Source organism: Hyperoodon ampullatus (assembly GCF_949752795.1).
Source record: "Hyperoodon ampullatus genome assembly, chromosome: 1".
NCBI classification, from domain to species: domain Eukaryota; kingdom Metazoa; phylum Chordata; class Mammalia; order Artiodactyla; family Ziphiidae; genus Hyperoodon; species Hyperoodon ampullatus.
This window is the reverse complement of record NC_136914.1, coordinates 157,421,539-157,445,567: the sequence shown is the minus strand read 5'-3', so window position 1 is coordinate 157,445,567 and position 24,029 is coordinate 157,421,539. Positions and strand designations below refer to the sequence as shown.

Below are 24,029 nucleotides of genomic sequence, written 5' to 3'. Positions count from 1 at the left end.
GTTATTGTAGGTGTTTTCCTTCTCTTGTGTTTCCTGCCTAGAGAAGCGCCTTTATCATTTGTTGTAAAGCTGGTTTGGTGGTGCTGAATTCTCTTAGCTTTTGCTTTTCTGTAAAGGTTTTAATTTCTCCATCAAATCTGAATGGGATCATTGCTGGGTAGAGTAACCTTGGTTGTAGGTTTTACCCTTCATCACTTTAAATATGTCCTGCCATTCCCTTCTGGCTTGCAGAGTTTCTGCTGAAACATCAGCTGTTAACCTTTTGGGGATTCCCTTGTATGTTATTTGTTGCTTTTCCCTTGGTGCTTTTAATATTTTTTCTTCATATTTAATTTTGGATAGTTTGATTAATATGTGTCTTGGTGTGTTTTTCCTTGGATTTATCCTGTATGGGACTCTCTGCACTTCCTGGATTTGATTGACTATTTCCTTCCCCATGTTAGGGAAGTTTTCAACTATAATCTCTTCAAATATTTTCTCAGTCCCTTTCTTTTTCTCGTCTTCTTCTGGGACCCGTATAATTCAAATGTTGGTGCGTTTAATGTTGTCCCAGAGGTCTCTGAGACTGTCCTCAATTCTTTTTATTCTTTTTTCTTTATTCTGCTCTGCAGTAGTTATTTCCACTATTTTATCTTCCAGGTCACTTATCCATCCTTCTGTCTCAGTTAATCTGCTATTGATTCCTTCTAGAGAATTTTTAATTTCATTTATTGTGTCGTTCATCATTGTTTGTTTGCTCTTTAGTTCTTCTAGGTCCTTGTTAAACGTTTCTTATACTTTTTCCATTCTACTTCCAAGATTTTGGATCATCTTTACTATCGTTACTCTGAAGTCTTTTTCAGGCAGACTGCCTATTTCCTCTTCATTTGTTGGATCTGGTGAGTTTTTATGTTGCTCCTTCATCTGCTGTGTATTTCTCTGTCTTCTCATTTTGCTTAACTTACTGTGTTTGGCATCTCCTTTTCACTGGTTCCAGGCTCATAGTACCCATTGTTTTTGGTGTCTGCCCCCAGTGGGTAAGGTTGGTTCAGTGGGTTGTGTAGGCTTCCTGGTGGAGTGGACTGGTTTCTGTGTTCTGGTGGATGAAGTTGGATCTTGTCTTTCTGGTGGGCTGGACCACATCCAGTGGTGTGTTGTGGAGTGTCTGTGAACTTTGTATGATTTTAGGCAGCCTCTCTGATAATGGGTGGGGTTGTGTTCTTGTCTTGCTAGTTGTTTGGCATGGGGTGTCCAGCACTGGAGCTTGCTGGTCGTTGAGTGGAGGTGGGTCTTGGCGTAGAGACGGTGATCTCTGGGAGAGCTGTCACCTATTGGTATTATGTGGGACCAGTAGGTCTCAGATGGTCTGACGCCTGAACTCAGCTCTCCCACCTCAGAGGCTCAGGACTGACACCTGGCTGGAGCACTAAGATCCTGTCAGCCACACGGCTCAGAAAAAAAAGGAGGAAAGAAAGAAAGAAAGAAAAATAAATAAGGTTATTAAAATGAAAAATAAAATTATTAAAATAAAAAAATTAAAAAGTAATAAAGAGGGGAGAACAAGCAAACCAATAAACAAATCCACCAATGATAACAAGCACTAAAAACTATACTAGGATAAACATACAAATCATAAACTAGTCAGTCGCATACAGCAAACCCCAAGTCTACAGTTGCTCCCGAAGTCCACCGCCTCAATTTTGGGATGATTCATTGTCTATTCAGGTATTCCACAGATACAGCATACAACAAGTTGATTGTAGAGATTTAATCCACTGCTCCTGAGGCTGCACAGAGAAATGTCCCTTTCTCTTCTTTGTTCACAGCTGCTGGGGTTCAGCTTTGTATTTGGCCCTGTCTCGGCATGTAGGTCGCCTGAGGGCATCTGTTCCCCACTCAGACAGGATGGGGTTAAAGCAGAGGCTAATTAGGGAGTTCTGGCTCACTCAGGCCGGGGTGCGGGAGGGGTACGGAATGTGGGTTGAGCCTGTGGTGGCTGAGGTCGGCATGACATTGCAACAGCCTGAGGCATGCTGTGTGTTCTCTTGGGGAAGTTGTCCCTGGATCACAGGACACTGGCAGTGGCGGGCTGCACAGGGTCCCTGAGGGGTGTGGATAGTGACCTGTGCTTGCACACAGGCTTCTTGGTGGCTGCAGCAGAAGTCTTAGCGTTTCATGCCTGTCTCTGCTGTCTGGCTGATAGCTGCGGCTCACGCCCATCTCTGAAGTTCGTTTAGGTGGTATTCTGAATCTCCTCTCCTTGCGCACTCCGAAACAATGGTCTCTTGACTCTTAGGCAGTTCCAGACTTTTTCCTGGGCTCCCTCTTGGTTAGCTGCAGTGCACTGTCTCCCTTCGGGCTGTGTTCACGCCGCCAACCCTGGTCCTCTCCCTGGGATCTGACCTCTGAAGCCCCAGCCTCAGCTCCCAGCCCCCACCTGCCCCAGCGGGCAAGCAGACAAGCCTTTCAGGCTGGTGAGTGCTGGTCGGCACCGATCCTCTCTGTGCAGGAATCTCTCCGCTTTGCCCTCTGCACCCCTGTTGCTGCGCTCTCCTCCATGGCTCTGAAGCTTCACCCCCACCCCCCCACCCCCCCGTCTCAGCCAGTGAAGGGGCTTCCTAGTGTGTGGAAACTTTTCCTCCTTCACAGCTCCCTCCCAGAGGTGCAGGTCCCATCCCTATTCTTTTGTCTCTGTTTTTTCTTTTTTCTTTTGCCCTACCCAGGTACGTGGGGAGTTTCTTGCCTTTTGGGAAGTCTGAGGTTTTCTGCCAATGTTCAGTAGGTGTTCTGAAGGAATTGTTCCACATGTAGATGTATTTTTGATGTATTTGTGGGGAGGAAGGTGATCTCCATGTCTTACTCTTCTGCCATCTTGAAGGTCAATCATATGGTTTTTATTCAGTTTGTTCATGTGGTGTATCACACTGGCTGATTTGTGGATGTTGAAGAATCCTTGCATCCCTGGGATAAATCCCAATTGATCATGGTGAATGATCCTTTTAATGTGTTCTTGGATTCACTTTGGTAGTATTTTGTTGAGTATTTTTACATCTTTGTTCATCAGTGATATTGACCTATAATTTTCTTTTTTTGTGATATCTTTGTCTGGTTTCGGTATAAGGGTGATGGTGGCCTCGTAGGATGAGCTTAGGAGTGTTCCTTCTTCTGCAGTATTTTGGAAGAGTTTCAGAATGATAGGTGTTAACTCTTCTCTAAATGTTTGATAGAATTCACCTGTAAAGCCACCTGGTCCTGGACTTTTGTTGGAAGTTTTTAAATCACAGTTTCAATTTCAGTACTTTTGAATGGTCTATTCATATTTTCTATTTCTTCCTGGTTCAGTCTTGGAGGGTTGTACCTTTCTATGAATTTGTCCATTTCTTCTATGTTGTCCATTCAAGATAGCAAATATAGAATAATTTCTCTGGACTTCAACTTATTTTGTTTTTAACATGCAAGATTTAAATTTTGTACTTCGATTTCTTCCAGGGATTTTTTAATGGAAGAGGATTTATATTCAAAAGTGTGGCATGTCTGTTTTGTCAGAATTTTATGATGGAAGTGCTTTTATACATTTTAATATTAGATATGCATGTGCTATGTAATCTCATTACAGAACCTCTGATTGACTGTACTGGATAATATGATGGACATAATTTTGATGGCAAAAAGAAAGAGGAGGTTGTTGGGTTTTTTTGTTTGTTATTTCTTTTTTCAGTCCTGAGTGTAGTGTGATCCTAGGGTTGATTGAGTTAGTGAACTATTTTCATCCATTTTACAATTTTCTAGGGATAAAATCTCAATTGCTTGCCACTGGTCCTGAGAGGATCCATAAGTAAGGAGTGTTGGCATTGGGGAAATGACCTCATCACGTACTACCCTAGTAGCTTCTCAGATTTTGGTTAAAACCCATATCTTCACCATAGACAAAGGGTTATGTACAATTGATTAAGAATATAAAGATCTGGGGAATAATATGGGGAGAGGGTCTTCTAATCCTTCATGTTAGTTTAATGTGGAGTATATAATAATCTTTCTCTCAACTCCATCCCTCACTCACTCCTTTCATGTGGTACGAATTATCCAGTTTTAGAGAATTTCAAATGAGATTATTGGATGAGAAATGCATAGTTCTGTCCTTTCTCTACCCTTCTTCTTTGGCGCTAACTTCCAGAAGAAAGTGTATCATTCTGTTGTGCCCATCCAGATGGTAAGTTTTACAGGGGCAGTTCCAACAGGTAGAAGTGATGTTGTCTAGCATTGCCTGAGAAGGGGCACAGAATCTGTCTCTTTCTGGTGTCCTCTTGCCCACAGATACATGCCACACTTTCCAATATTGACTTTATCAGCCATAGGGTAATCTGTCATCTGCCTTTCTTTCTTAACCTTTTTCTCAAATGGTCTGAATTTGGGGAAGGAGAAAGGTGTAATGGATTGTTTCCCCTCCTCAAATCCTGAGGCTATGATAGGGTATTTTGTTTCTTAGCTAAAAAAGGGAAATCAGGACAATTCGTCACTTCTAGAGCATCTCACTGAGCTCAGTGGAAAAGAAAAATATCATCGATATGATTGTTATAATCTAAAAATATACTGTAGCTTGGAAATATAAATGTTCTCAATTTGAAGAAATGGATAACTATTTAATAATATACTAAGTGACTAATTAGAATAATGTGGGGAATTATTTCACCAGTGCTTGAGATGTCTTCAACCATGATCTCTAGCTATGGGACTGTTTTAGCATCATTAAGCTGCCATAGCTGTACTCAGTCCATTCCACTATGTCACAGAATGTTTATTTCCCACATTTCCAGCCCATTAACATCTCTAATACAACATGGACTCTTGCAACCACTCCTGGTCTCATAATTGGTGAATAATGTTTGTGAAACACTCCTGACATCTTTGTATTCAGGAAGCAGAGGAAAGACCTTCCTAGGAAGTAGATTTTAGTTCACGCAGGGCCAGTCTATAGCTATATAGGGATAAAGATATTTTGTATTTTCTTTATGCCATAGAGGAATGAACCAATACCCTAAGCATGTTGGCATCTCTATTGTGGGAAATTTTAACCTGGAGAGAAGATTATAGGAAATATGGTAGGTGACTTCAAGTGTTTTAAAGAGGTTTTTGGAGAGTTTGTGTTCTAAAATGTTCCAGAAGGCAAAGTAAGAATAAATGGGTGGTAAGCACAAGCTGGGATACTTTAGTTTAATGAAAAAAGAACTTTCAAACAAACAATTACAGCTGTCCTGCCATGAAATAAGCACCTTCAGGAATAGTAAAACTGCCTTGGATCAGCTCATGGTGATGTCATCCAAAGGATTTCAACTAAGACTGCAACATCAGACCCAGTCCACTTGAACTCAGAGAATCTATGATTCTATAAAAGTTTTTCCCGGGCCTCCCTGGTGGCGCAGTGGTTGAGAGTCCGCCTGCTGATGCAGGGGATACGGGTTCGTGCCCCGGTCTGGGAGGATCCCATATGCTGCGGAGCGGCTGGGCCCGTGAGCCATGGCCGCTGAGCCTGCGCATCCAGAGCCTGTGCTCCGCAACGGGAGAGGCCACAACAGTGAGAGGCCCGCGTACCGCAAAAAAAAAAAAAAAAAAAAAAAAAAAAAGTTTTTCCCATAAGCAAAACACAAGGAAGTTTGAATTCCATTTTTGGAGGAGAAAAATTTAATATATTTTATCTTATTATACATTTTCCCTAAATTACAAAGTCAATAGCTGCAAATATATTCTGCTACAGAGCTTTCTGTAAGAAATATCTCTATAAGAAAATACATCTCATTAACATTTCCTGTAAATAAATTACTTCAAATAATAATTTTTGAAGGGATGTACATAAGGAAAAAAATGCAGAAACCAGATTGCTATATAAGAAGTGTTTGACTAAAATGTTCCATTTTCATGTTGCCAAGCTTATAGAAACCTGCTTGTGTACAGACTTTGGTTCTTGGATAGATTAGCTAATAAGAAGTTTTAACAGACATGTGGGGAAAATGTAAATCTTAATCATACTTGTAAATGTATGTAGGAAGCTGAAATTCTTAATAGACATGCAGGCTCAGGTTGAGTTTCTACTGGGAGAACTTGAATGTGAGACTACAACTGGGATTTAAGTAAAAGAAAATTAAGGAGTGACTTAAGGTCTATAAAAGTAAAGGTCAAAAGTAACAACTATAAGATAACTTTTTTGCTTTATGCTCTAGACATAATATTTAGAACTGAGTAAAGTAAAAAAGTAATAAAATGGATTCAAAGAATTTAGAACCTGTGGTTTCTATAGATTAGCAAAATGTACATTTTACAAGTTATTCCATTTATACTTTTTTAATCTCAATGACTGCAGAAAACAGAAACTGTTTCTTTGGCAAAGAAACAGCTGTTGCAGAGAGAGGCTGGTGCAGAAAAAAATCAGATGGTGCCAGCCAGTTAGAAAGAAGCTTACCGAGGGCAATGGAAGCTTACTATCCTACCTGCCTTGGAGTCCATTTAATGAGACCTCCTCATATAAAGATTATTTTAGGACCTCAAAAATAGAAAATAAATATTTTGAGGTCAAGTAGTTAACTCACGCTGAACTCATCTGTGTAGTAAATATTTTGATAGCAAATCCCATGGAAAACTTCCATTTAGGTTGTGCAGCCTTGGGCTTCAAATATGAAAAGTGAGTTTGTGCTTCAGACATACGATCTATGTGTTGCCAAAACCTGGACACTTGACAACATTTTCCCTATTTATTTCCTTGCTGTGCTTCAGTGCAGGACACATGTAGCTCGTCTCTTTTATCAGCTTTACCCTACTATACTGCAGAGTATGTAAAGAATAAATGTCCAATTCTATCAAAAATAGGGAATGCCAAAGGTTTAAAAAATGTGATCTAGTAACTTTTATTTTGGGCATCTTAAAACTTTTACAATCTGAAAATTCTGCTTGGTGCTATTCACAAATAACGTGTATAATATGGAGAATAAAATGGGTAGGAATCACATATGATCAAGAGAGATGCAATTTAGATCCTTTAGAATCTGAATGGATTATTTTTGTCTTATTATACTGGTTCTTATTAATTATAAGTGAAATTAAAATTTTGAAAAATGTAAATAAGCAGTGTGAGGAAAAACGAGTTTGTTTTTTTCTGAAGGACTAGACAAAAGACCTGTGATTATTTTGATATTATCTGGAAAATATCGACTGCTTTTTTTCTTATCATCTACGAAGGTCTTTAATTGAGTGGTAAGAAGTAGTATTCCAAATTAAAAGGTGATTCTGTGTTGCAAATTAACTCTGCTCCACGCTTTCATTTCCTATTTAACAACTCCTTTTTTCATGTTTTAGAGTCTATTGTATGCCAGGATATATGGGGAGTAATTTGTTGTTAAAGTATAACTTAAAAGAGAAATATGGCTTTTAGGTTATTTTTATAGGCAATCAATCACCAATGTGAAGGAAACTGATCCTCTAGCACAACCTAAACTGCTGGAAAGTCACATGGTATTCGTCAGTAATTTCACTGTTTTTTTTTTTTTTTTTTGAGGCATAGCATTTTCACAAATGTATACATTATTTACATAAACAAGGTGCATGGTGGAAACACAGATTGTACCACACTTGTCACCCTTTCTAATCTGCTCCATTTTCTTTCTCTTTCTGTGATCTATATTCTTATGACATTCCTCATTTTAGCCCTTCTGAAATCCAAATCTGTTTGCCCCCATGCTATAATGTATTAAATACACAGATTCACAGTCTGCTAGTGATGCTTTTCTTCCCTCAGAGGTGGTCATATTTTCTGGCACACGTGGAGTCTGGCTTTAGAGGAGTAGGTGGCATCTTTCCATACTTTACAAGACAGGCCTTTTGCGCAGTCACACCGCTGGAAGATTTCCAGCCCGTGAGAGCCCTTCTTGCGTTGCTTGGTACAGACTTCTCCCTGATGGAGCACTGGTTTGCAGATTTTGGTCCAGAAGTGACGAGCACAGCAAAACCCTTCAGTGCAGTCTGATGATCGTAGACAGGGGTCTCCTTCATGCCCTATGGAGATGATGACCAAAAGATTTTACCATGACACTTTAGAAAAAAAATCTTCTCTTTACTTTGGCATGGTGTGCTTTTAGATATTTCTCTGTTCTTTTTTTGTTTGCTAGGTGAGTGAAAATAAGTAAACAGAATTGCTTTCAAATTAATTAATTTGGTATCTTCTTGGAAAGAGTAAACAAACTCTGATTCAAGGTGAAGGCTGTAATTGTCTGGGACTCCTAAAGACCATGTATCAGTTAAAATCTAGCCAGGAACACAGAATCTCTGAGTATTCAAAAGAGAAGATATTTAATGCAGAGAACTGGTCACATAGATAGTGAGTGGCAGGGCTAAGAAGTACCAGAGGATGGTAAAGCAACACAACAGGAAGCCACTACCACATTTAGTCTGGAGGATCCAAAGGAGCTGGTGGTATCTGAATGGGGCAAGGGCGGGAACTGGAATCCCAACAGGCCCACCTGGCAGGAGCTGAGGCCCCAATGAGGTACAGCTCTGCCAGGAACACTACCTGAGGCAGAGAGAATCTGTTGGCTTTTCCCTTCCTCTACCTCTCAGTCTCACCACAGCCAAACCCATGTGGTCGGAAGCCATCTGACGGGGAGCCCAGGAAATGAAGTCTATAAAAAGCTGAGATACAGAGTGGAGCAGAGCAAGGGCAGATAGCCTCGGGGTCAACCAAGAACCCATCATAAAAATGACATAGGAGCACAAATCTGGGTATTTAATTCAGAAAAACAATCAAGACAGCAAAGAACACCCACACATCACAGCTGCGTTGATATGTAATCTTTATAAAAAAGTACTAGTCAACAAGCTTCTTTGTAACCTGCCAGATTGTAAATACTTTAAACTTTTTAGGCCATGTGATCTGTGTCACAGCTCCTCATCCTGCTGTTGTATCATAAAAAACGCCATAGGTAATGCATAAGTGAATGGGCAAGTCTGTGTTACAATAAAACATTATTTACAAAAATGGCGGCAGGACAGACTTGGCTCACCAGTTCCACTGTGTGATGTGGATGCAACTCACTAGCTGAGTTGTATAAGATTTATTACTGGCTGCCATCAGAAAATTCCACATATAATTAGATAAAAGCAATAAATTTGGAACTGTACTGTGACATAGATATCTGTCAGAATAAAGAAAGATACTCAAATACTAACAAATGCATGTGAATTTGGTGGACTAGAAATAGGAGATGTGGATAAAGCACTTAGGCCTTCAGGGGGTATAGACAAGGGATAATTGAAGAGGAATTGTCAGTCTCTTTAGCCCTATTGATTTGACCATTAGTATTCCAGGTTGGACTAATAGGTGAGGTATTCTCTAGGATACTAGCTCTGCAGAAGGTGAAAATGTGGGGAAATGGTTTTGTGGTCAAGTAAACCAGGGAAATACAATGTTTAAAAAAGTTAACCAGTTTTCCTCATTGCTGGACTTCAGTATATCAATGTTAATTATAAAGTTCCAGAAATGGGGAGATACCTTATTACAAAACTCTTGAACACAGGGCTCTTTCATTCACAGAACGTCTTGAAAGAATAGTGCTCCACAGAATACACTTGCAAAAACTTCCTTTAAAAATATAGGTATTTCAAAACAAAAAAATATAGGTATTTCTATTTTTCAAAATTTTACTATTAGTAACTGGGTTCAGTAATTTCATACTTTTAAATTTTACTGTTAGTGATTAGGCTTCCCACATATTTTGACACAAGGAAGGGCATTTTATGGGCATATATAATCTCAATTATTTTTGGTAAATTGGTTTATGTGCAGTATATTATCTGGTTGTTAAGTGAAATACAATTTTTGAATCTGAAAAAATGACAAAAAGACTCTAAATCTTAGTGATTTGATCATATGGCAGCAAGCATTTTCCCATTTATTTTTTGGAATGCTTTATGCTTGAATATAGAAGAGAAATGCTTGTATAAAAGATTTATTCTAAACATCCTGTAAAAAGGCTGTTCAGAAAATGGCATGGTTAATTAGGGTACTGCAATTCTTGTAATATGTATTTTCTAACAATTTAAGATCTCTAAGAAACCTCTAGCATCCTCAAAATTAAGAATTAAGAAATTCAGTTAAAATCTTGCTATTGGGGCTTCCCTGGTGGCGCAGTGGTTGAGAGTCCGCCTGCCGATGCAGGGGAAGCGGGTTCGTGCCCCGGTCTGGGAGGATCCCACATGCCGCGGAGCGGCTGGGCCCGTGAGCCATGGCCGCTGAGCCTGCGCGTCCGGAGCCTGTGCTCCGCAATGGGAGAGGCCACAACAGTGAGAGGCCCGCGTACCACAAAAAAAAAAAAAAAAAAAAAAAAAAATCTTGCTATTAAGTAACTTCCCAATATTTTTTTTCAAATTTCACACAAAACCAATGGAATTAATCATCGATATTTTTCTTTTACTTCATTATAAAACAAGAAAAAGTAAACACAGAGCTACAGATATCCCTACCTTTTATATGTGACATCTTAGTGTGTGTTCTTCCTAGATTCTGCCATCCCAAGTCGTGGTTTGAGTAGTGACCGTGGTTTCCATCTCTGTGCCGAGTGCCGTCCAGAGCTGGGATGTGAGCAGTTAAGATGCTCTCAGTGACGGGGATACAGATGCCTGGAGATGGTCAGGTAATCAGTTAGACTTATTCAATTCTCTAAAGTGTGATTCTTATCCAAGTATTCTCCTGATGTGAGGTATGAAGCCATTTATCTATCATCTGTCTATTCATTCATCTATTCATTTATTTACATATTTGTCCAGACTGAGAATTGAATAGTTTGGTCCTGAGCCAGGCTTTCTTGATTTGAATCTTGTCACCCTCAAGACCAAGTGACCTTGGGCAAAAATAAGGATGAAAACAGAATTCGTTTCACTAAATTACTGTGAATATATGTGAAGTGTTTAGAATAGTGACATAGTAAAGTATTAAGTTATTATTAGCTCTTAATACCTTAAAATTGTCTAATCAGACATCTGATCAGAAAAAGATCAAGGTTCCTTTTTCAATCAACAGTATAATCCTTGTCTACACTGTAAACACCTCTAATGGTATGAGGTCTTCTTCCCTTCACCTCTTCTTGTCCAGGGTACTTCCAATAGGACTATGCCCAGAGGTCAGGAATAAGTATAGGAATATGAGCCTGATTATGTTGTTTTGTATGACTAAGTGTATGTTTCTGATCACCTTCTGCAATTATTTAATGGTTTTACTATGTGTTGTTGGTGGTTCTTCATTTTATCATTAATGCTGAATTGTCTGCCTCTAAGCTCATTGAGATTGGGTGAAGGCCAGGGAATAGACTCCTGTGTCTCCTTTTGGAGGAACCAATTACTCCATCAGCATTTGTGCATGCCACGGGGTAGGGCCTTCAAAAGAGGACACCTTGGGGGCTTCCCTGGTGGTGCAGTGGTTGAGAGTCCGCCTGCCGATGCAGGGGACATGGGTTCGTGCCCTGGTCTGGGAAGATCCCGGAAGATCCCACATGCCGCGGAGCGGCTAGGCCCGTGAGCCATGGCCGCTGAGCCTGCGCGTCCAGAGCCTGTGCTCCACAATGGGAGAGGCCACAGCAGTGAGAGGCCCACGTACCACAAAAAAAAAAAAAAAAAAAAAAAGGACACCTTGAGTATAAGAGTAAAAGTATGAAACTAGTATGGAAATGGAAAACAGATTCACAAGTGTATTGCTAAATCCTAGCATGTTCCTTTCTTTGGTTCCTTTGCACATATTTGCTTAAGTGTTTAGTGGAATAGAACATCTAGCTATTTATATGCAACATTTCAATACGGCAAATCCTAGATCAGCATAGATTATAAATTATAGGAGATGGTCAGAGCCCAGGAAAACTAAGATTTGAGAGGGAATCCAGGTAATCTTATACATATCTAAACTCTGATCCCATTCCTGCCAATTTTGAAAGGCTCCTTACATTTCAGGAGTCTGACTAAGGAGAAGGCAGCCTAACTTGGTAGCCAGGCCTCCTACATGAAAGGAAAGAGGCCCTTCAACACTGAGCGAGACCTTTACCATTATTGCAGCGGGTGCCAGGACAACACATGCCATCTCTATGGCAGCGCTTCTTTTTCCTTCGACACACCATGCAGGCCGAAGGTCCTTGGTGGGGACTGTGGCAGTATCTCCCAACTTCACATTCCTTATCACTGCTACAAGGGTAGGCCTGTCATGAAGTGGAACAACAACACCAAAAGCAAAGATGAGATCTTGTAACAAAAAGTTACTGCACCAAATCATGATGGAAAATAAATCACAATTTATCCCTCCTCAAAGGAAATATACCATTGTAATAATGTGCTCAGCAGAGATATTACATAGTAAGTTACTTAATTGAGGACTTTATAAATATTTACTGTTGATGGTGACGAAGATAAAGTTGGCACTATTCATATATTTTCATTGACACAAATTAGGGGTTAGGATTTAGACTTTATGTTGATTAGTAGAGCCCTAAAGAGTGACTCTGGGAGCTCAAAACCAGTTCTAAATGTTATATCGCCACTGATTTAAGGTGTAAATGAAACAGCCTAGCCACTCCGTTTTTTACCCACTAAACTAGGATGAGGAGAAGGTTAAATAAAGCAACAAAAGGCTGTGGTAGCAGCTAAAACACATCTCCTGCCCAATTATGGAACAGATAGAGGAGCAAAGAGGGGAGACGCTTCTAAGAAGAGCTTGAAGCAGTGAACCTTTTGGCACAAAGAAATCAAGGAGCAGCATCTTCATTCCAAACTCAGTGGTGAGCAGCAGCAGAGCTCTGAGTGGTCAGAGAGACGCTGAACTCCAGTGACTGATATACAACATCATGTTCTCAGGAAACAAAACAGCAGGCTCTTAACGCACAAAAACAGCCCTATGGTTTACTGTACCTTCAACTTATACAGAAAGGACTTCTGTTCCTACATTTCTCTACCAAGTTGTATGTTCAGAAGGCTACTTAAGCAGTGTCATATATTATCTCAAAAACAAAAGAATATATATTATATATATATATATATAAACACACAATCCAGTTATATACTCCTTGTCTCTTGCAAGTTACTGGAACACTTAAAATGTCCCTGTTTTCAGAGACTGAGAGTTGAGACACTGAAATATCACACCACACATCAAACATACAGTACTCACATTTTGAGGCATGTTGACAGGGAAAATTATTTGTAAGTCCTTTTTTTTTTTTTTGTAGTTCATTTTTTTCCCTGCTTGTCAGAGTAATGCATTTTTTAAAAATTGAAAAATATAAAAATAAAAAGAAGCTATGTAGCTGTTTTTAAGCAAGCATAAATGATATGACTATAAAACTACGGGATAAAATTTTTGTGACACTAAAATAAGTAGTGTGGTTTGAGCGCTTTACTTTTGAAATGAGGCTTGATGACCTCACCCCTGCATGCATTGCTTATTCCTTCCCCCCTCTCGTTCTCTCTCACTCTGTTCCATCACCTTTTCTCCCTGTGCCCTTCTCCAGCGTACGTGTGTATGCATTCTGCCCCATGTTTTCCATTTAGATCTGTTCATCTTAGAAAGAGGAAATAAATACAAAGTTGATATGTGACTCTGAAAACTTTACATTGTTGTTCTATGAAAAAAAATACACTTTTAGCATCATTACAATTTACTGTTTACCCTCAGAAGAGAATAGAAAAACCTCTAACTTCAAACTGAAAGTGCTTTTGAAAAATTGCACAGTGGCAATGTTTGACACTGAAGCCAGATAAAGCTATAAAATTATAACTGAAGCCAGATAAAGCTATAAAATTAATTTGAATACTATTGTCCCATTCTATAACTTCATCTTTAGACTTAAGAGAGACTCTGAATGAGGTTGAATTCAGAGTATTAGGCCATTTTCAAGAGTCCAAGACGGATGAAAACAAAACAAATGTCACTTCCCGACCTGCTACACTCTTTCCCCCCTGAGTGCTTTACTGCCTTCATACTTAAACCCATTAATTTTAACTGAAATACAATTCATATGTTTCTGATTCATTTACATTTATTTCACCAAATTGTTTTGCAAAAAACATCTGATGTCTCACAAGTTTCTTTTCCTTCCTCAAAAATAAGACATGTTCTTTCAATGGAAGTAAACACATGCCACCTAAAACATCATGTGCAATTCAACTCAAACAATGACTCCTCAAGGGATTCTGAATATAGAATAATACTTGATTCCATTCCTAAAAACTAGCCTGTATGGTAGAAAGCAAGTTGTTTGCTAAAAGTAGCAGTTCATTTACACAGAAAATTGTGGAAGGCACATCATAGTCTTCCCATTCTCAGTTGGTGGGAAATGGAAAATATTGAAATGGAAAATACTTGAGATGGGAAATATTTGATGCTATTACAAAAAGTAATATGCACAGTAGTACTTTGTGAATAGGATCACAGTAAAATTCTCACCAATTTTTAGAGGGAAGAGATAAAATATCAGGTAGTTTTATTATGTTCCAATATATCTTTTAATTGGCTTGAAATATAAATGATATAGGCAGAAAAAGTATGCAGGATTTTTTTTAAATTGAAGGTTATTGTTAATGTGAACTTGTCCTTGGAATGGAATCCCAGAACATAATATTAAGAGGAGTGCTATGATAAAAAAAATAAATTTTAATAATTGAAATGAGAGGTTATATTACACAGCTTCTAGTATGCTTATGGAACTCCTGGCTCCAAAAAACAGCCTTTATATATGAATAAAATCAAGAATGGATGAGAAAAATTGATTGAAACAAGTTTAGGGAAAGCAAGTGATATTTCAGAAACATCTGAAATCAGTGTTCCCCCAGGATGGATCTAGTCAGCCATAAAGTTTCCCTTGGTGTAACCATTAGCAAGAGAATACAGAACAGGAGAAAATATGACTCTGACCCATTAATACCAATTCTCATGTTTTCAGCCTAATGCATTGTTTTTTAGTAAAGAGTTTTCAACTCAAGTATGAGGCTCTGCAGCTTGCTATTGGGTTTTTCCTACGTTAACCCTTTTAACATGTCTGGAAATGGTATCATATTAGGCAAGGGAGTGAGGGAGGGAGGGAGATTGGGACAGAGACAGAGACGGAAAGAAAAGCACATAGTTAAAGCAGTTATGGAGAATCCTGAAGAAGTGACCTGTGGCAATTAACAGACCACTGAAGGGAATTATATACATTAATAAAAGTGTCATTAAGAAGCTTTCCCATGGAAAAATACTTTACTTTGGCCTCCAAAGGTCCCATTTAATGATGATTTTTACATTTAGTACCTTAGTCTTAAGTTTCCATTTAACAAAAATAATAATATGCTTCCCTGGCACTTATTTTATAAATGAATAAGACTGATTTTCTTAACCTGCTATGGAAATTATTAATAGTCAATTTTTATGGTTCTTCATTTACTTGAGTTTAGGAACAATGACAGTCTGTGTGGAAGACTGGAAATCAAGTCAAAGAATTAGGGAGAGACTTTATACATGCCTCTCCTGTACTAAAAGTTCCAAAACTGAATCAGAAATTTGGTTGCCTGAGCATCCAGGAATACTCGCCTTCATGCAGAATCATTCATGACTTAGCTTTAGTCACACTTAGGGGATAAATTCATTTGTGATATCTAATAATAGCAGATGATGGGCCATAAATTAAGAAAACATGAGAGCTGTCCATGATCAGGCCAAAAAACAAAGAAGTTTTGCCCAACCCCCTTTCTAGGCTAAAAATACAGTTGTTCCCATAAATAGCAGTGCTAGTTATTACCACCATGACATGACTAAAATAAGAGTGAACACATTGGACACAGCTTGAAAATAAGTCTGTCAGAAGTGAGCATTTCTTTTTTTAGTATAAAGGATATTTTTGCTAATCTAGAATCTTTATTTATTACAGTTTTAACAATGAAGTGAAGAGAGGTTAAGTAACTTCTGCAGATAAATCACATGTGCTCAGTGGCAGAACACTTGGGGATCAGAGCCCTGCCCTGGCTTTTAGGCCTCCTTGTAAGGTGTCGTGACTGAGAGCATTTAATAATGACTATTAATGCACACATAGAAAAGGTGTTTGAGTGGTGACCTATGTGCTGAATTTAGAGATTAGGAAAATAAACTTGGCCACTTCTCTTTCTAGAAGCCTCCAAATACCAACAGCATGTCCTGCTGCAGCTGTTGGAAAAAACAGAATACTGGCGGAAAACACAAGACTGTAAACAACATCTTCTCATTCCATTTTTGTGACAACAGTTTTATGTCCACTTAAACTCAGTGTAATCAGAGTTATAAGCAAAATCCCATCATGCAAATAATGATAATTAAATAATATTCTAATGAACAAAATAAAATGTTACTTCATCTTATTTAAACTAATTGAGCCCTTTTTTTTTTCAATTATTCTTAAAACTGCAGGGAGAAAAGGCCTGTTAAATCAAGACTTAGATTTAGGGCTGAATTTATTCTTTTTTTCCAATTACTGCCCATCCCTTAGAACACCCCAGTCCAACAGTGAAGTGATTATGAAAGGAGAAAAAGTGTTTCAGGTGTCTCAGCAGCACTGACTATTCAATAGACCTTTGGCCACAGCTAAAACCTTAGTTTAACTCCCAGGCTTTCAAAACAATGACATGTTCCTGTTTAATGATGGGGGGAATGAAGAAGAGAGAAACAACATAAAGTGTTCATGTTGGCTACCCACCCATTCGGATTCTTGCAAGACTGTCCTAGTTTTGTTGTTGTTGTTGTTTTAATTGGGACAATCCTTTGTCCCCTGTAAGCACTGTTTGTAACAATCTCGGAAGTTTTCTGGAGCCAGAAAAACGTCATCAGCTGGGCAGGCAGAAGAAAGCCTGTAGAGGGACAACCCAGCTGTGGGAATGAAAAACATTTGAGGCAAGTGGACAGAGGGAGGTAGCAGCAAAGGGCTGGGGATTGGAACATGTCTGGGGTCTTAAAGAGAGCACAGCAAAGGGTTGGCAATTACATTTGGGAAACCAGGTCACACTGGTGTCCTCTAGGTTCTTAAAGATTAATTTCCCTTGTCATGACATTCCACATGATAGATCTTTATTTCAGTGAGCATGCAAAATATGCTATCCTTTAAGGTGGTCATTTCAAACTCAAACCCTAACATTGCAACTGCAGGAGGTGCAGGGAAATATAACTCAATCCGGCTAATGTGCAGTTGTACACTTCATGCCAAAGGCTATGCAATTTGATCTTTTCCTTTGTCCACAATTACCTCTAGGGGATAGGGGTTTACTAGATGCATCTTTGAGGATTCCTGAACCTAAGGCCAGGAGAATTGAGCTATTTTAAATTTGAGAGGAAATTTTCAGATATTTCATGGTGTTCTGGCTCTGTGCCATAGGTTCTTAGGGTGGCTGCTTGGGTATTCATTCAGTAATCAATAATTATTTATTCAGCTTTTATTTATTGAACACCAGCTATGATCCAGACACTAACAACTATGTTCTGTGATCTACAAATGTTTTGGCTGCATTACCCCTAAACTAACTTTGAAAAACATGTATCATTGCATTTGACATGTAAAATGTTTCAGCATAAGTTTAAGTTTGTTTTATTAATATGATATATAACATTAAACATTTTATAAGGTGAAGTTCACAGTAATTTGTCATGATTCAATAAAATATTGATCAACGCAGCCTGATCCTAAATGCATCCTGATCCTAAAATAAATCACAACATATTTACCAATAGATGATATTCTTCCTTGAACAAGTTAGTCTTAGAAGACATTCAGTTAAATTTTAAAATGCACAAGTCATAACAACTATTTTGAATGTTCTATATCCAGAACTTTCCAACTGGGGCCAAGATTCACTTTTTAAAAATTAGTAATAGGAGAAGGATATTTAAAGTGATGAAAAGGAAAAACCTACAACCAAGAATATTCTATCCAGTAAGGCTCTCATTCAGATTCAATGAAGTTTTACAGATAAGCAAAAGCTAAGAGAATTTAGCACCACCAAACCAGCTTTACAACAAATGCTAAAGAAACTTCTCTAGGTGGGAAAAAAAAAAAAAAAGAGGCCACAACTAGAAACAAGAAAATCACAAATGGGAAAGCTCACCAGTAAAGGCAAACATACAGTAAAAGTAGGAAATCATCCACATACAAGTATGGTATCAAAACCAGCAACCATGAGAAGAGGAGAGCACAAATGCAGGTAATGGGAACTGGATTTGAAATTAAGAGACCAGCAACTTAAAACAACCTTGTATATATATATATAGACTGCTATATCAAAACCTCATGGGAACTTCAAACCAAAAAACTACAACAGATACACAAAAAAGAACAAGCACTCCAAACACGACACTAGAGATAGTCATCAAATCACAAGAGAACAAAAGAGGAAGGGAAGAAAAAATACCTGCAAAAACAAATCCAAAACAATTTAAAAAATGGCAATAAGAACATACATATTGATAATTACCTTAAATGTAAATGGATTAAATGCTCCAACCAAAAAACATAGACTGGCTGAATGGATACAAAAACAAGACCTGTATATATGCTGTCTGCAAGAAACCCATTTCAGATCTAGGGACACATACAGACTGAAAGTGAGGGGATGGAAAAAGGTATTCCATGCAAATGGAAATCAGAAGAAATCTGAAGTAGCAATACTCATATCAGAAAAAATAGACTAAAATAAAGACTGTTACAAGGGACAAGGAAGGATACTACATAATGATCAAGGGATCAATCCAAGAAGAAGATAAGAGAAGGAAAGAAAGTGCCTTTGTACATTTAGGATGCCCTGATCAACCATTAAGAATATCTTTGTTAAAACCAATATTCCAAATTCTATTTTAGTTTTTCATCCAAAAGTGGATTTTATACCTTTGGCTAATGCAATATATCAAGATTTGGAATGTGTGACGGTTTTGCTTTTTTTCCCACATAAAATAGCAAAAGACTTATTGTAAACACAGGCATATTCCAGACAATTCTAAGAAAAAGAACCATGGAAGTTGAGGATCTGGAAATTGATTCCCTAAAACAATTCATGCTGTGCACACCGTGGAAAACCTTTGAATACCTTTTATACATATTCATTTCAAGGCTAAGTTTGTTAGACATTTGATTTTTGATATAAAAGTTCAAAATTGAGAGAATTTCTACAAATACTGCCTGGATTATAAATTAGGAATGATAGATTTCTGCCAGGGGTTCATTAACCTCCCCAATGTATTCAGAAAGCCTCATTTAAATCCTAAGAAACAATAATTCTGTGAAATAAAGGCAGGGTCCTCTCCAACTTTAGTTGCTTCACCCTGTTCTCTGTATGTCATTAAGCAGAAAAGAGATTCCAGGGAATTCTCTACTTTGAACATAGACCACATTCTCAACTGTAACATGTCCATTACTGCTGTTGATCATGGGGTGAATGGGAAGAGGAACCCTTCCCATATGGTCTCAGCACCTAAAGAAATCTAAACAGTACATGGCTTTTTATTTTTGCTTGTTTTTGACCATTTCGCCCTCATTTGGAATATATAGGACAGAACACTTCTATCCCATGTTCAAAAAGCATTTCCAGGGTAATTTGGCAGCAGTGGTTGGAGCCCTTTATACTCCACATATAACTATGAAGCCCTTTATAATTCTGCAATTGGTTCAGTGTAACTGTCCTAACCAAAACAGAGGAAGAAACTACACAATTTTATGTTTTCTTTTAAATCCAGAATTGAATGTCTATAATACAGAATTTTCATTGTAGCCTTACATATTTGCTTGACCTCATGACCTACAGCAAGGTAACATGGTAGGAAGAAATTTGGAGTTATATTGCAATTTGAATTATGCCTTCACAGTTAATTTGTTGTACAAGTTACTTAACTGAGTCTCTGTTTCCTCCTTGATAAAATGGATATAATACTACCTTCAGCAGCATTTCCCTCCTTACCTAATCTTAAAAATCTCATGAGGTGTCTTTAAAAACTACTTATTCACAGACTCCTCATAGAGACTAATTCTGTAGGACTGAATGTGGTCCAGGAATCTATATTTTTTAATGAATACTGTCCTGGTGATTATATGATAAGGTAAGATAGGGAAACACTGCTTTATAGAATTGTTGCAAAGATTAAAGATGCTCTGATACATTTTTATACAGACAGTGTCTGGTCTACGTGAGATATGAACTCCGTAGTACCTCCCAGATAGACATGGGTCTAAGGGGGGGATTGGTTCCCTAACATCAATATGAGTCTAAGAGACCCACTGACAACAACTATTTCCAGGCAGGTTCATCTTGACTCCTAGTACTTAGCACTGTGTTTAGGAGTGGGCTTGAGGATTTCTAAAACAAATTAAAAAGTAAAGTAACAACATAAACACACCAGTGCACTTTGGGAGAAACACAGTGTGGACTCATAGCTGTCAACACACCCATTACTGCTGGCTTGTTTCATATCCTCATGTGGTGTACACCTGTGTCGTGTTGGCGGTGTACAGCTTTGCAATTTTCTTTGCATCGTGTATCCTGTTGGTCTTTACAAAACAAATACTCTTCCTCCCTGTATCAAGTATGATAAATAGATGATGTATGATTTTATTATTTTCTATTTGTATAGCATCAAATTTTCCTTTCCAATGAAAAGCACATTGAAAATTCAAATACTGATGTACAGGTAGATATGAAAACTTAACATACTTTCAAACTGCTGTTTAGACCTTCTTTATGATTATAGAGTAGGTCAATGTTGGTAAAGATTTCTGTGTCCAAACATAAACACCTGTGAATTTGAAATGTTTCATTAGTTGGAGTAAGTTTTCACTTATAATATCATGGGTTTAGAAATGAGAACATGAGAACTCCATGAAGATGTGTGTGGCATGTGTGTATGTGTGCGTGGAACACACCGACACGGGACCCACCGACACAGAGGCTCGACTGTACCAAGCCATTTCACCTAAGGGACTTGAGCATCCTTGAATTTTGGCAACAGTGTGGGTTCCTGGAACCAATCCCCTGTGGACACCGAGGGACAACTTTAATATTTTGAGATTGAAAGTGTAATTTCTTATTACTTGCTAATTTTATGCCTCATGGTTTTCATATTAGGAAGGCTTGGAAGAACTTGGGTTTCCTAGAGACAGGGCTTCTTGCAAATGTATCAAGAATACAGATTGAAGTTTCGTGATTAAAAATTCTCTTTTGTTTCATAAATGTCATCTTATTAGCAGAATAAGACCATCAATGCAACATTCAAATGATACATACACACACACACACACACACACACACACACATAAACAATCCATTGTTCCAACAGTTATTTAATTGAGCTAATGTTTATTGCTTTGGCTGATTTCATTTAGTATAAAATATACAAACTTTATGCTTCTCTAATCTCATTTAATTCTCTTTTACTTCTAAGAATTAGGCTAGACTAATAGACAAATGGCCTCTCACCATATTCTAATCTGATTTTTGAGGAAACAATTGATGGAAGCTGATAAAATTGAAAATATTGCTCTTTTATAGTTGGGAAGATGGAAAAAGCACAGCAAAATATAGCCCTCAGTATTCATTTGCAGTGAAAAATACTCAATTTCTGTTTAAGAAAGAACTACTTTAAGTCCTGTGTAAATATTGCTTGAGAATATAAAATGTACCATTTAAATTTAGAGTCATAAATAAGCAAGCAGGCAGCATTTTATCCTCTAGGTGTGCTGGGAGGAGAAGCAAACATTTGAGATGAAGCACGGTCTCAAAAGATCACCCAGAAGGTTGGAGCAAGAGGTTTACGCAATAGCAATAGCCACAGAGATTGAATCGAAACCTAAGAAACCTTTTGATTAAAAAAAGTAGGGCGAAGAGGTGGCTCACAGGTCTAACACAGAACTCTGCCTAAGTAACTCAATCTATTTCTGCCTTTGCCATTTGGAGGAAAATAAACAGTAAGTCCGTGAAGAGTCATGGACTAGAATCATTACGATATTACACACTCCTGAGATATAGAGGGACAAGAGGCAAGTTATATGTGCAACAGGATGAAGCACTTCAACTCCTGAACTTTGGATGAGTTACTAAAAGATAAGTTTGTGTAAGTTACTAAGCTTGTCTGTTACCAAGAGAAAGGAATAGGAGTTATCTCATATAATCAGTTATTTTACCATCCTTATTCTTTCCCATTTTCCAGTTTGATTCCTTCCCTAGGTATTTTAAGCTGATATTTATATAACCTGTAAAATAGGTAGGGACCTATGCTACATGCCTGTGTTTCATTTTAATTTATTTGGAATGTTCAGTTGATAAGGCAGATCTCACATAGGAGTTCTTAATGCAAAGAGCACTCTAAGTACACCTATGTTGTCATTTCTGGGTTCCAAAGATCAGGACAATGTTTGAGAGAGTTTGAATCAGTCTCAGAGTCTCTAACATAATCATAGGTTTAAAGCATCCAGGGGAATTATTGCCTGACTTCCTGACACATGAAATTACAATATCCAAGGCTACTCATTTATTTCAGGTATTCACAAGACGATTGGGTTGAAAAGTCCCAACCTGGAGAGTATTTCTATTTTTAGTGTCAGATAATAGCAATTATATGACCATATGTTGTTTATTAAAATAAAACATTTTTCCAAAAAATAGTCAATATCTTGATACATATGTGGTCTTACTTCTCAGCCTCCTGCCCCCGTGAACAAATTTAAATTCTTATTGTGTAGAAGGAGGAAGGGACGGTCAGCACATAAGGACAAAGAAAATTTACTTCTAGTGAACAATATGGCATAGAGAAAGACATCATTCATTGGCTTATAATCTTCTATCAAAAAATTCTATTTAAATGCTTTGCTAGAGGATTGGAAAGGAAGGAAATTATGAGTCAGATGACAGATGCGTTGGTTTGTGTGACCTTGGTGTTCAAACCTCAGCCTCAGAAATGTGATTCATTTAGGATGACATATTCAATGTGTTAATAATCTCAAAGAAAACACATAGAAGACATCGGTCCCCCCACACCACCCACATCTCTGTATATCTGCTTGCTGTGGTGACCAGGACACTCTCAAAAGTGTGAGAGAGATCAGATGATTTGTTACTAGATGAAAAAAATGAAATCATGTCTCAGGGCTTAAGTCACTTCATCCCACTGGTCCTTCCAGACCCTGCAAAGAGTATGCTCCTCTGTATTTCTGCTACTCCTTTTCTTGGCCCTTGTTCATTCCTAAGGATCCCCAGATGTACTGCCATTGGACTCTTTTTAACACCTCTGTGTCTGGCCTCACATTCCAGCAGAATTTTCAGCAAATATGGGGCTTTAAAATGTGAGATGTGGGAGGGAGAGTAGGAAAGAGAAGTGGAGTGCAGCTAAGAAAGCAAGGATCACCCCAGGGATTGGGGCAGATATGTCCTGCCTCAACACAACTCAAGTGCTATTTTGGTCAAAAGGAAGTCTAGGCAAACAAATCAAAATTCATCAGCCAAGTTGTTAATAAAGTTTGTAATACAACTTTACTGGGGTCAATCTAAAATCCTATACTTTTTTCAAAATTTTTTCCCTCACATCCAGCAGTAAAGTGTTTCTGGAACTATGTTTGGGATTCTATCTGAAATATATCCCATTTGTTTTTGTTTGTTTGTTTTAACCAAAGAAGGCAATTTTGTAGCAATAAAGATGAGCAGAAAATATTTCTGTTTTTAGCATGGCATATGACCCGTATCTACCCCCCCAGCCAGCACTGCATTATATATTCCAGTGATAGGGGCTGCTTGCACATCCCTTAGTCATCCACACACCCTCATGTCTATGAATCTGCAAACATTTTTCCTCTGCCACAAATACCTTTCCTCCACTCACTTCATCATCAGAATAATTCCAACTCATTCAGAGATTATATCAAGTAACTTCACTTTTTGGAAACCTTCTGGGCAGCTCCTCACTCCTAGCTGATTTGGATGTCCAATTTAACCTTCATTCTGCTAACACCTCATGCTTATTTGTCCCATGATACAGATCATGTTCTGTTAGATTCTTCCTCTGC

General features: G+C 38.1%; 1 protein-coding gene across 1 annotated transcript in view; it reads right to left on the bottom strand.

The window, feature by feature from the left end:
• Positions 1 to 7,107: 7,107 nt before the first annotated feature.
• Positions 7,108 to 24,029, bottom strand: part of DKK2 (dickkopf WNT signaling pathway inhibitor 2) — a gene marked incomplete at its 5' end in the record, with an annotated part of 120,360 nt that continues 103,438 nt past the window's right edge. Inside the window, 3 exons of the mRNA XM_079709796.1 lie at positions 7,108 to 8,019; positions 10,483 to 10,638; positions 12,050 to 12,200. Of these exons, the coding sequence (XP_079565922.1) occupies positions 7,769 to 8,019; positions 10,483 to 10,638; positions 12,050 to 12,200 (558 nt within the window). The 3' untranslated portion in view covers positions 7,108 to 7,768. The remainder of the gene's footprint in view (positions 8,020 to 10,482; positions 10,639 to 12,049; positions 12,201 to 24,029) is intronic.